At 33.3% G+C, this 12,780-nt stretch overlaps 1 protein-coding gene across 5 annotated transcripts in view; it reads left to right on the forward strand.

Annotated features, from left to right (window-relative positions):
- The window catches only part of LOC117167552 (prodigiosin synthesizing transferase PigC-like), a 50,999-nt gene extending 38,455 nt beyond the window's left edge, over positions 1–12,544 (forward strand). For 3 of the 5 annotated variants that reach the window (XM_033352570.1, XM_033352574.1, XM_033352573.1), the window contains 4 exons: positions 2,254–2,579; positions 6,502–6,586; positions 6,681–6,981; positions 12,429–12,544. In XM_033352570.1, coding sequence (XP_033208461.1) covers positions 2,254–2,579; positions 6,502–6,586; positions 6,681–6,981; positions 12,429–12,490 — 774 coding nt within the window. In that variant the 3' untranslated portion in view covers positions 12,491–12,544. Of the gene's footprint in view, positions 1–2,253; positions 2,580–2,652; positions 3,730–6,501; positions 6,587–6,680; positions 6,982–12,428 lie in introns of those variants that run through there. The other 2 variants (XM_033352571.1, XM_033352572.1) reach the window with 2 other exon arrangements.
- Positions 12,545–12,780: the final 236 nt, after the last annotated feature.

Genomic DNA, 12,780 nt, shown 5'->3' on the forward strand with positions numbered 1-12,780 from the left:
GTATAACGAAGGGAAGTAGGGGGACGGGCCTGTTAGCTAGGGAATTGAAGAGAGGGGGAGTAATAGGACGAACGCGTTAGGGAAGGGCGGGCAACAAAGGGGAAGTAGGGCGAGAAGGGGAAGTTAGGGACAGATATTATGGGAAGGGGAAGTTTGAACGACTTAGAAAATTTTTTCGTAGGCTACAAAATCCTTTTCTGTAAATGGCCATACTTAAGTTACGTAACGGATTATAGGCCCTTTCAAGTAAGACCTCCCACCCCCATATTAGAAGCCCTAACTAAATATTTCTCCTCCTCTCTCTAACAGTACGTAATTTTTAGTTTCCAAAAATGTTTTGCTAGTTATTGCTAGTAGAATTAGGCAGCGTCTCCGAGAACTTTGTTTTCAAAATTCCCTCATTTTTTACTCTAGCAAGAAATAAAAGTTTATATAAATTGTTTAACCCTTATGCCAATAAAAGGATTTTCTGTACAAACATTGAATTTTCAAACCAAAAATATTACTTTTCACCAATTAAGTTTACACACCACTGATGCATTTTTACCCAAAGAAAATGAAATTTCAAACCAAGAAATTAATTTTGTTTCGCCAAAAGAGAATTTTCAACTAAAAGAGAACAATCTTAAAAAATGGAAAAGTTATCTTTGACTAAAGTAGTTGAATTTTAAATTAAATAAGATTACTCTTTAACAAAACAGTAAAATTTTTAAGCAACGAGATTAATTTCCAACTAAAAATATTAATCTTAAAAAAAGTATTTCTCAACCAAGTGATTCAACCAAATCTTTCAAAAAAAGTCTAAGAAAAAAATTAATTTTCAGTCCAAAAAGACGAGTTTTTAAACAAAAAGGATGATTTTTTAACAAAATTATTGATTACTCTGCGAAATAGTTACATTTTTATCAAAAAAAAAGAAAATGAATTCTCTTAAAACAGATGAATTTTTATTTTAAAAAAATAGTTGAATATCAATCCAAAAAAGATTCCAGTTGACTTTTCAAGAAAATAATTTTCCACGAAAGAAATTGGATTTTCAATCTAAAAAGAAAATTTTTTTCAAACAAAACGGATGTTCAACAAAATAGTCAAATTCTCTGCCAAATAGTTGCATTATTGTCCAAGAAAAATTAAATTTCTCTTTAAAAAGATAAGGTTTAATTAAAAAAAAATTTTATTTTTATTCAGGAAAGTTTTTATTTCTCTTTCCAGTACAAAAATATTGAATTTAAACAAAATATAAATTTTCTACGAAATCGTTGAATTTTCAACAAAACAGAAGTTTGAACCAAAAAGTATGACTTTTAAAAAAAATAGTTTAATTTTCAACCAAATAGTTGCATTTTTATCCTTGAAAGATATAATTTCTGCTAAAGCAGGTGAATTTTAAAATCAAAATGATAAACTTTCAAAAAAGAGTTAAATTTTCAACCGAACAGATATATTTTTATTGAAGAAAGATGAAATTTATTTTAAAAAAGGTTAATTAAGAAAAAAAACGTTAAAAAAATAGTTAAATTTTTATCCAAAGAAAATTTCAGTTCACTTTCCAAGATCAAAAAAAGAATTATAAACGTTAAGTTAAGTTTCTGCTAAATAGTAGAATTTTAACCAAAAAGTATGCATTTTTAACAAGATTGTTAGATTGTCACGAAATAGTTGCATTTTTGTCCAAGAAAAATGAAAATTCTACTAGAACAGGTGAATTTTCAAATTAAAAAGACAAATGTTCAAAAAAGAGTTGAATTTGCATTTTTAAAAAATCAATAGAATTTTTAACGCAGAAATACGATTTTTGAACACAAAGTAAATTTTTTAGTAAATAGTTGTATTTTCAACAAAACAGATTTTTCATCCAAGAAAAGTGAACTTTTAAATTTTAAAAAGTTTAAAATTTCTGAATAAATAGTTTTCATCCAAAAAATATTTCAGTTGACTTATCAGCAACAAAATATGAATTTAAAACAAAAGGTTAATGCTCTACGAAAAGAGCCGAATTTTTAACCCAATAAAGACGAATTATTAACAAAACAATTGATGTTGCAACCAAAAGGCATGTCTGTTTAAGAAAGTTTTTAAATTTTCAATCAAATATTAAAATTTATAACTTTAGAAATATTCTTTCAGGAGATCGAAAAAAATTGTCTCGCCCCCCCCCCCCTTTACCGCTGTTACGTAGTATAAGTACGGTCCCTAAGTGTGCGACGTCTTCTATGACTAATTTTTTATATAATATTATTTCTTTCATTTTAGGCGATGGTAAAATGTGCAGCAGAAACGACACAAATTGTAGATCTCAGCCCAGAAGAGACAGTCGCTAAATTGAAAACTCCAAAGAAAAAAATAACCAGATGGATTTTAGAAAAATTCGTGATGCGTTCTAGAAAGGCGGTGGCTCGTCGAGAAAAGTCCAAATCAGTTTTAACACATGCGATACACAAATTCAGATTGTGTTATCGAAAACTCGCCAACCTACTCGTTGCAGAAAATCGTCTTCCCGAAAAGAATCTGTTATTTTTCTTAACTCACCACGAGATTGGATTATTGATTGAGAAACGTGACCTTTCCTTAGTTCGAAAGTAAGTTAGTTAAAAGTCTTCATTTTTCAGAACTTTTATTTTACAATTTAATTTCATCGTCAGTTGTCTTCAGGTCGTTCAATGCTGAGGAGAAAACAATGTACCCAATGCATGGGACTAAATTTTATTTTTGTATTATCTGCGTAATAAAATAGTGCAATATGCAACAAGGGACGAAAGGATTTTTTCCGCGGGCAGTAATTACCCGAGGTAATTACATTTTTCTATAGCTTTGTTCGCGCCTCGAATTTTGATCGACTAATTTTTACTTTCAGCCCGCTAATTTTATTTTCGCCTCGAAAATTTTACTTTCGCCCCGCTAATTTTACTTTCACCTCGCTAATTTTACGTTCACCACTCTGATTTTACTTTCGCTCCGCTAATTTTACTTTCGTCCCGCTAATTTTACGTTCTCCCCGCTGATTTTACATTCGTCCCGCTAGTTTTACTTTCGCCCCGTTAATTTTTCTTTCGCTCCGCTAGTTTTACTTTCGACCCACTAATTTTACTTTCGCCCCTCTAATTTTACTTTCGCCCCTCTAATTTTACTTTCACCCCGCTAATTTTACGTTCACCACGCTGGTTTTACTTTCGTCCCGCTAATTTTATTTTCACCTCGAAAATTTTACTTTCTGCCCGCTAGTTTTACTTTCACCTAGTTTATTTTACTTTCGCCTTGCTGATTTTACTTTCGCCGCGCTAATTTTCCTTTTTTCCCGATAATTTTACGTTCGCCCCGCTGATTTTACTTTTGCCATGATGATTTTACTTTCGCCCTGCTAATGTTATTTTATCTTCGCAAATTTTTCTTTCGTCTCGATAGTTTTACTTTCACCTCGCTAATTTTAATTTCGCTCCGCAAATTCGGCTTGCCGAAAATATATGCTACTTTCGCCCTTGTTTTTAGGGGCAAAAGGTAGCTATTTCGGTGGAATGTGGAATAAAATAATTGATATAATTTTATTATGACATTAAATGCTTCTTAACAAATAGAAACTATTTTTCAAATACACTTATATAGAAAAAATTCTTTTTTACGAAGATATTAGCAAAATAGGACAGAAATGGACCGACCGAATCTCATGCATTTGGTCTATTGTTTTCCGCTCAGAAATCAACGAAGTGGATTTAGTTGTGTTTGAAGTGAAAATACCTAATTTGAAAATTTGTCAATCCAATTTAAATTGTTTAAATTTCAAGTATTAAAATGGAAAAATGTGCTCTGATAATTTAAAATGGAATATTCAAACCTAATAATCAACAAATACAGTATTAGAGGCTTTACAGTCTTTCCTTTATTCCAATCTTTTCCCTTTTTTTTTTGAAGAATTTTTCTTTTCGCCTTATTTAGAAAAAAAACTTCTCTCTCACGTTTTTCAACTCAAATGCGAACTGAATTACTAGAACCCAATTAGAAAATCTAAGTACTTTTCTTTTAAGTTATTGTGACGAGTGACTGGCGTGACCAGATTCCTACCTTACCAATACTTTTTTTATTTCCTAACTTATTTTCACACTAAGCGCTACATCGAGTTGCAAATTTGGGATAATAAATAAAAAGCACTAAAAAAGGTGGATCTGATCCTAAATTTTAATAATTATGAAAAAAGCAAAAGAAATTAATTTAATTATTTATCCCAAATTTTCAAATCGATGTAGCGCTTCTTGTGAAAATAGGTGTGGAAATAAAAAAAGCGTCGGTAAAATAGAAATCTGGTGATGTGACCCAACCATCGCATGGCCTTAAAGTTAATTCTTTTTAATTGAAAATTCTGCTATTATATTTTTGGTTGACAATTTATCTTTTCGATTAGAAATTTCAATATTTGGTTGAAAATTTAATTATTTACTTATTACTTAGTTTATTAAAAAATTATATTTTTGGTCTGAAATTAATGTTTGTGGTTGAAAGTTAATTATTTTTTAGTATAAAATCAAATATTATATTCTTGGTTTAGAATGGATCTCTTTTGGTTAAAAATGCAATTATTTTGTAGAAAATTGGCCTAAAAACTTCATAATTTAGTTCAAATTTTTTTTCTTGCGTGGAAAATCTTTTGGGTAAAAATGCAGCTGTTTAGTTGAAATATAATCTGTTTTGATTGAGGATTCAACTATTTTGATGAAAATTTGTCTTTTTTGGTGGAAGTATCAACTACTACATTTTTGGTTGAGAATTCGTCTTTATTGGTTGGAAATTCAACTACCTAATTGAAAGTTGAAATACTTTGTTTTTAAATAATTTTTGCCGTTGAGGACTCATATTTTTTCTAAAAGATTAAAATGATTTTTTGAGAATTTTTTGGGTGGTTAAAAAGTATATATTTTTAATTCAAATTAAAAAAATATGACCTATTCCATTTTCGCTAAGAATTCATCTTCTTTAGTTGAAAAATACATTACTTAGTTGAACTTTGTTAAAAATTCATTATTTTGGTTGATGCTCCACAATTTATCCTTTTGTCGGAAGTAAAGTTAAACAATTTTATGAAAAATTAATTTTTTAAAGTGGTAGTTTTACTGTTTCTTTTTGGGTTGAATGCTGATCCTTCTCAATAGAAAATTCTTGTATTCTTATGCCAATATGTCTTTATTAGTAAAAAATTCAACTAATTAGTTGAAAATGAATTGTTTGGTTGAAAAATCCTATTTGCGGTTAGAACTTTTATCTTTACCGGTTGAAAATTCAACTATTTGGATGTAATTTAATCTGTTTAGGTTGAGGATTCAACTATTGTTATGTAGAAAATTAGTCTTTTTGGATAAAAATTTCAAAATTGTTGTACAAAATTCGCCTTTTGGCTTTTTTTCCCTGTTAACTGCAAATTTTTCGTTTTTTTTTAAATTCAACTCTTTTAATAAAAGTTTGTCTCTTTTACCCAACATTTCAATCATTTGGTTGCACATGCAACTGTTTCGTTGAAAATTCATCTTTTTGATTCAAAATTAACTCTTTTGTTGAAGATTTATCTTTTCATGTTTTAAAAGCAAATGTTTTCTAACAAATTTGATTTCTAGTTCCCAAAGCTCAATTCTTTTGTTGAAAATTCATCTCTATTGGTAGAAGATAAATCTTTTTAAATTGAAAATTAAAATTTTGTGGAATAATGAATTATTTTCGGTTTAAAAAAATCAAATCTGGTCTAAAATATATTTTTTTTTTAATTCAACTCTTTTTTAAATTAATCTGCTACATCATCAGAGATGGTAACCTTACCGACAGTAGATCAACCCTCCAAACTATGAAGGCAGAAAATCGACACAATATCGATCAAGTTAAGAATCTTCAATAACAGAAAATGCTTAACGTCGTAATCAGACTAGATGATTACGACGTTAACCATTTTCTGTATTGAAGATTCTTAACTTGATCGATATTGTATGGATTTTCTGCCTGCATGGTTTGGAAGGTTGATCTACTGTCGGTAAGGTTACCATCTCTGATGATATAGCAGATTAATTTAAAAATAATTACTTATAACATTAAAACCTAGCTAAAAATTAGCGTTATTTTCTTGAATTAAGAGTCCTTATTCTGATCCCTCTAATAGCTTAATTAGAAAAGCACCTGACCGGAAATCAGAAGTTTTATGGTTTGAGCCCCAATGGAGTGAAGATGGAGTAGGATCTTTTTTTCAAAAAATAATTTCAACTCTTTTGTCAAAAATTTCGCTCTCTTGTTAGAATATTAATCTTTTTTGGTTGAAAATTATACTATTATGTTAAAAATGCTGCATATTTTAACTTTAAACCCTAGGAATCTGGTACCTACATTAATTTCATTTCGAAGAAATGATTTCCTTATTTTCGGACAAAATAACCACATTTCCCTCGTTTTGACAGTAGTTTGGGATGTGAAATCTGAAATAATAAAATTGGATAATAAGGATTTATTCTGCTAATTTTTAATTTTAATTTTAAGAGCATTTAGAAGACAGAGACTTTATTCGAGATTGGAAAAGGATCAGTATCCGGAATTAAACGTAGGAGTACCAAAACCACTTCAGGTTTGTTAAATTAATTTTGATATTCAGATGCATTTTTTTAAATTTGAAAATGAAATTCAGTATTTATACTCTGAAATATTGATCAATATAACAGCTCTTGGATGAAAATCTGAGTCATCAAAGTGTCGCAAAAGTCACAGGATCTTCAGTTTACAATGGCACAATTTATGCGAGAGCATGTGTTATAACAAACTTATCGGAAGCTGGAGAAATTCAGTCCGGTGATATATTAATAACTCGAGCAACTGATATTGGTTGGAGTCCATACTTCCCTTTATTGGGTGGTGTGGTAACGGAACTTGGAGGCTTAATTAGCCATGGTGCTGTCGTAGCCAGAGAATATGGACTTCCTTGCATTGTAGGAGCAGAAGGTGCTACTCGTGTTTTTAAAACAGGTAATTTATACCATTTCATAATAGTTCTATTTGCAAAAATAATTATCCTTATGAAAAATTAGGAGCTAAAACAATTACCGGCATCGCAGGGTGTTATCTTAGGGTTTCAATGTTCATTGTTACAATTTGATTTTTCTATTTGAAGAACGCGAAATAAAAACTGTTTCATTTCGATGGCCTCTAATTTTGAATTATAGGTTAAATTTTAAAATGTTTTATTTCAAGTCTTTAATTTTTTATTTCCCTTTTTAAACCGTTAAAAATTCAAATATAGAATCATATTATTCCCTGTTAGATTTATAAATTTACATTTTTTTATCTGAATAGTTATTTTAGAGACAGGGTAGCCACGATGAAGCCCCCTGTCACTGAAGCTATAAAGCTTATTGTGTCACACTCTTAACTATTCGCTCCCAATAGTTGATCCCAGAGCTCAAGGTGAAGCATAGTATGTCAACCACTGGTCGCGTTATAATTTCGTCAGATTCCATTAAATAAACCCCATGGGATTGTTGCCTAAGCCTAGCTAATGCCATCATTCCTGTTGCGTATCCTTCACTCTGTCCTGGGGTTGTACCCCTTCCTGTACAAAGCATGCTGCCCTCTATGCAGCGAGGAGGTTAAAAACACCTAATATTTGATATATCTATCGACCAGTTTCTCTCTAGCGTCTGCAGGATGAAGCTCGTCAAGCTGATTCGCTGCAAGTCTGTAGCATCAGTGAAGCTCTCCTTCCCAAATTTTTAAATGAAGCCCACTTTGCCATCTTTTCATACTGATGGCACTTGTTTTAGGGCAATTCTTGATGTAAATAGTTTGGTCAATGGGAGGATGATAATATCCATACCCTTTTGCAAGGGTTGTGGATAGACGCCATCTGCGTTTGGCGATTTGAGGGAACAGAAGAACCTAACAGCCCATTACATCTTCTTGACATCCACCTGTCGGTCGATTTAATTTCTCAGTGGGCACAAAGTTTGGCGACGTCTTTACGACATCGTTACGACATCTTTACGAGAACTTTACGACATCCTATGTCCATGTCGTTAATGTGTCTTCATGATATCGTAAATAAGTCGTATGATCTGACAATGTCTTTACGCTATCGTTAAGAGACCGAAACGGCATGGACATAGGATGTCCTAAAGTTGTCGTAAAGATGTAGTAACGATGTCGTAAAGACGTCGCCAAATTTTGTGCCCACTGGGTTTGCCGCCAGTCCTGGAAATGGACTAATATCAGGTGATTAAGCGTTAATTCTTTTTCTTCGTAGAACTCACCATCATCGAACCTTATGAGCCCGCGGCGATCCTCCAGATTTTTTGGCAGGATCTTGCGGAGCCTCGCTGTGTTCGGAGAGTTCTTTGGTTCCTCGCAGAATCCCCGCAAATCTTCCTGTTTATAAATTTGTAATCTGTATTGAATTCATACTGAACTGTCTTATAAATTTCTCAGTCTTAAGAACATTCAGTTTTAGATTTATCCCTAGCAAGGCAACGCGTCATTCTTTTTAGAAATTTCCTCCCTCTGCTTGTAAACCCCCATAAGAGTTAGACAGGCTTCAGGATAACCTGACGCAACGGCAATTCTCACCAGGGCATTGATAGTCATTTGCGGGAAAGTAAGGCCCTGTGTTTTCAGAGCTTTCTGCCGTTTCAATTCCTTGTTCGGGACAGTGTCTTTGGAGTCCTTTCTCCTCTAGCCTGCAGAACAAGCCTGAAGGGGATGCTCCAAATGATGTTTCTGCAGCCATTGCCCCCTGTGGCGTTCTCTGGCTTCTATTAGGCAAGCCGCGATACGCGGGCTCTCACAAGCTTGTTGTCATTGGTATCAGAAGTTTGCACCGCTCGTGATATGCTGGCCCCTGAGGAGTCGCTAACATTTATAAGTAGATTAGATGAGTGTCCTGGATCGGAATCCTTATTTTTTTTATTTATTCGTGTGTCGCCAATTTGGTACTACGAGAAGCCAGGGAAATAAGGAACATCCCCTGCAGAGCCCCGCTTTCAGTGGGCGGGTCCACATACTATGGAATTCAACCTGTTGTCCGAAAGTCTCCGTTAAGACACTTCCTTCGTGACTTTGGCGCGTCCGCCTCGACTGAGGGAAGCGCACCTGGTGTTCAAAGATTTGTTAACCCTGTTGCCAACACAGTAAACCTCAGGAATAAATTTTATCTTTAAATTGGATAAAGACGCTGCAGCACGTTTATCTGGCGAAAGAAAAAATTTATCTGACGAAATTAATTATTTGACATAATGCGAAAAAATTTCCTCCATAAATTTAAAAATCTTTGCGGTATTCATTTTTTAAGGCGGGCGACCCATGTAACGGCTTCAAAAAATCGATTTTTTTGCTTAAATGGAAGCTTGTCATCTCAAAAACATGATGTAAAAGTTTCAGAGTCGCTGGTGCATTCTTTAATAGCTAAAAGGCGCCCCGCGCACCTCGCGCTAGCCTGCCGATGCTGCTTTTTTTCAACATGTAAATCTTTAAACGCATTTTTCTCGGTTTCAAATTTTTCAGCATTGCCGGAAAGATAACTCAAAAAGTATTTAATCGATTGAGTTCTTCTTGCATACGCGGGCAATTTCACATCTCCCGGCGGAACATGTTAAACATATGCAGTTATAATTAAAAATGTTATGCATATTTATGGCTAAAAAAGTTTATTTCTTAGTTCAAAAGGGCCTTAGAAACCATAGAAGTTTTGGAAAGATTCGTTATATTCTTCATCCCCAAAAAAATCCCAAAATATACCCTTATTTTTGAGGTGTTACATGGGTCGCCCCCCTTAAATCGTCTCACTTTATTCAAATAATTTCAGCCAAAAAATCATGTACCTTCATGTACCGAACACATGGGCTGCACTTTGGTTAGTTTATACTTTATGGTGAACACTCAGCCAAGTTCAGTCCTTTACTCGTGTTGAACAAACCTTTAGTTTCTGTCGACCCTGACGAAGACTTTAAAAATTGTAAACTTACACTGTAAAGTATAAACTAACCAAAGTGCAGCGTATGCATTCTTTAAGTGTAAGTGAATGATTTTTTTGTTAAAATCATTTAACCCTTGTGTTGCCACCCGGGTACCCGGGTATCCATCGGCATAAGTTTTGTTAAATAACTTTTTTTCTAATAAAGATACGCCGAATGCTTCTCAAATCAACATGATTTAACTGATTCTCTATCGAAATTTGCATTGCACATATTTTTAGAAATTTTTTAGCTTGAAATATCTTGCAATTAAAAAAAGCACAGTGGAGCCAGCCGGGTACCCGGGTACCCCGACAGAAAAAGCATGATTTTCATACAGTATATCATAAAAATAAAGTTTGTTATAATAGTATATGGAGTAAATATGGATAATTTTATAAATAATAACAAAATATATACATTTTTAATTGAATTCTTGAATTCTTGGACGTAACAGTGAGCCTCCTCGGAAACAAGAAATTTGCGATGTAGCTGCGCACGTTTTATATCTGATTCAGTACTACCAAGGTCACTGCACATTATTAAATTATTATATTCAAGTAGGAATACATTCCTAGAATATGAATAATTAAATATTGATTGAATACACATAGTTACTTCAAGTTACAATGGACTTTTAACAACAATTTCGTTGGCGCGGTACCCAGATACCCGGGTGGCAGACGCTGTGAGTTTTTTTGGGTGGCAACACAAGGGTTAAATAAAGTGAGACGATTTAAAAAATGAATACCGCGAGGATTTTCAAACTTATGGAAGAAATTTTTTCGGTGAACCTAGACGCAGCCGTTTGACATATCAAATATGTCAAATATTTTCATCAGATTAATTTGATCTTTCTTCAGATAAACGTTCTGCAGCGTTTTTATCAAATTTTAAGATCAAATTTACTCCTGGGATTTTTCTATTATATTAGATTAGCAACTAAACCTCGCGATGTAGCCCCTCTTATAAATTCATTCTTAGAAGCTTTATTTTATGCTCTCCTGATCATAAAATTCTTGTGGCAAAAACTCAAATTATGAACAGTTTTTGCGCAGCGACGATTTAAAAGTCAGATTTTGGTAAATATTTTTACCTGTGAAGTGGAATATATCACAGAATTTTCCCCGCCCTGTGCATTGCTCTGGTGCAAGCTTATGCAAAAAAGGAATTGCATGGACAAACAATGCGATGCAATCGCATTGGAAGTGATAAGCCCTAAGTTTTCGGGCGATGCGCTAAGCGTTCAGGCAATACGTAAAGCGCTCATATAATTGCATGTCATATCAAGCTTCAAACGCGAAATTCGATTTCTATTATCAACAGGCGTTTGGTTATCTGAATCGGTGATAAAAATAGCTAATTCACAAACGCATGACAAATGCTACTTTTGTTTGAAAGATTGCATCCTGAATTCTTCGTAAAGCACTTAAGTTGAATGGCCAAACGAAAGAATCGATACCCAGAGTTGCAATTTGGTCCAGTTTGTGTTAAGTACTCTAAATCCTTATAAGGAATGCTTATCTCGTTTTAACGATCCCACTTTAACCTCAACGCTAAGCGTTTAAGAAAGCATCCAGACAAAAAAAATCAACTCCCAGCGTTGCTCTTTGGCTCGGATTAGCCACTTTAAGGGAAGTAGTCTAATATTTGGTGAAAATAACTGACTAAGGACGACTATGATGACTTTGACATGAAACAAAATCAAATAATGAATGTGAACTTGAACTGGCTGATCAGCGCCAAACGGCAATGCTGGGAGTTGGTTTTGTTGTCTGGATGCTTTCATCAGGTTGAGGTTAAAGTGAGACTGTTCGAACGAGATAAGCATAAGGTTGCTTTAGACTGCTAGATTAAAACTGAGGAATCAAAGCTAAACAGCAACGCTGGGAGTTTATATTGTTGTCTGAGTGCTTTTATTAAACGCTTAGCGTTGAAGGATGGATGGAAGCGTTGGCACAAAAGGACGATTCTGTAAAAGGTGCTTTAGAGTACTTGACATAAACTGGTTGATCAATGCTGACATGCAATTATATGAACGCTTTTCGCATTACCTAAGTGCTTAACGCTTATCACTTCCAACGTGATTAAATCGCATTCTTCGTCCGTGAAATTCTTTTTCTGTATAAACTTGCACGAAAGCAACGCAAACGGTGGAAAAAAAGTCTGTGATATATTCTACTTCATAGGTAAAAATATGTACCAAAATCTGACTTTTTAAATCGTCGTAACGCAAAAAATGTTCATAATGTGAGTTTTTGATATAAGAATTTTTTTATCAAGAGAGCATAAACTAAAAAATATATAAAAATTTGAAAATTCTACCTGGACTTTTTTACCATGTATTTTGTGCGGGATCCGTTGAGAAATACTGGTTTCAGGATCACGCTAATATATACATATTTTCATCGTTTGAAAATGCCATAAAGTTTTTTGATATTGGCCAAGTATAACATTTTTTTTCTATTACAGGTCAGATGGTCATGTTGAATGCAAATGTTGGGACATTGGAAGCTTTGAAAGAAAGGGATTGATACTTCTTGTATTACATATTTCAGAAAAAAACAAAGATTTTCAGATTTATTTCATACTTGCAATTATGTTTATTGCGTATTAATCTTTGCTATTGCATTAAGTTTTTTTTCTGCTGATGTTTCCTACTTTGGTGTTATTGGTAGTTTTCCAAGAAATGCTCTTCCTCTTAGACACGTTTTAGGATCATCGAGAACTGAAGTTTAATTCAACAGTTCCTCTTTTGGACCTGCATGTATCAATTTCCAAAAGAAGTAACTTCTTCGATTGAAAAAATAGGTCTTCTGCAGCG

The sequence above is a fragment of the Belonocnema kinseyi genome, chromosome 2 (assembly GCF_010883055.1).
Source record: "Belonocnema kinseyi isolate 2016_QV_RU_SX_M_011 chromosome 2, B_treatae_v1, whole genome shotgun sequence".
NCBI classification, from domain to species: domain Eukaryota; kingdom Metazoa; phylum Arthropoda; class Insecta; order Hymenoptera; family Cynipidae; genus Belonocnema; species Belonocnema kinseyi.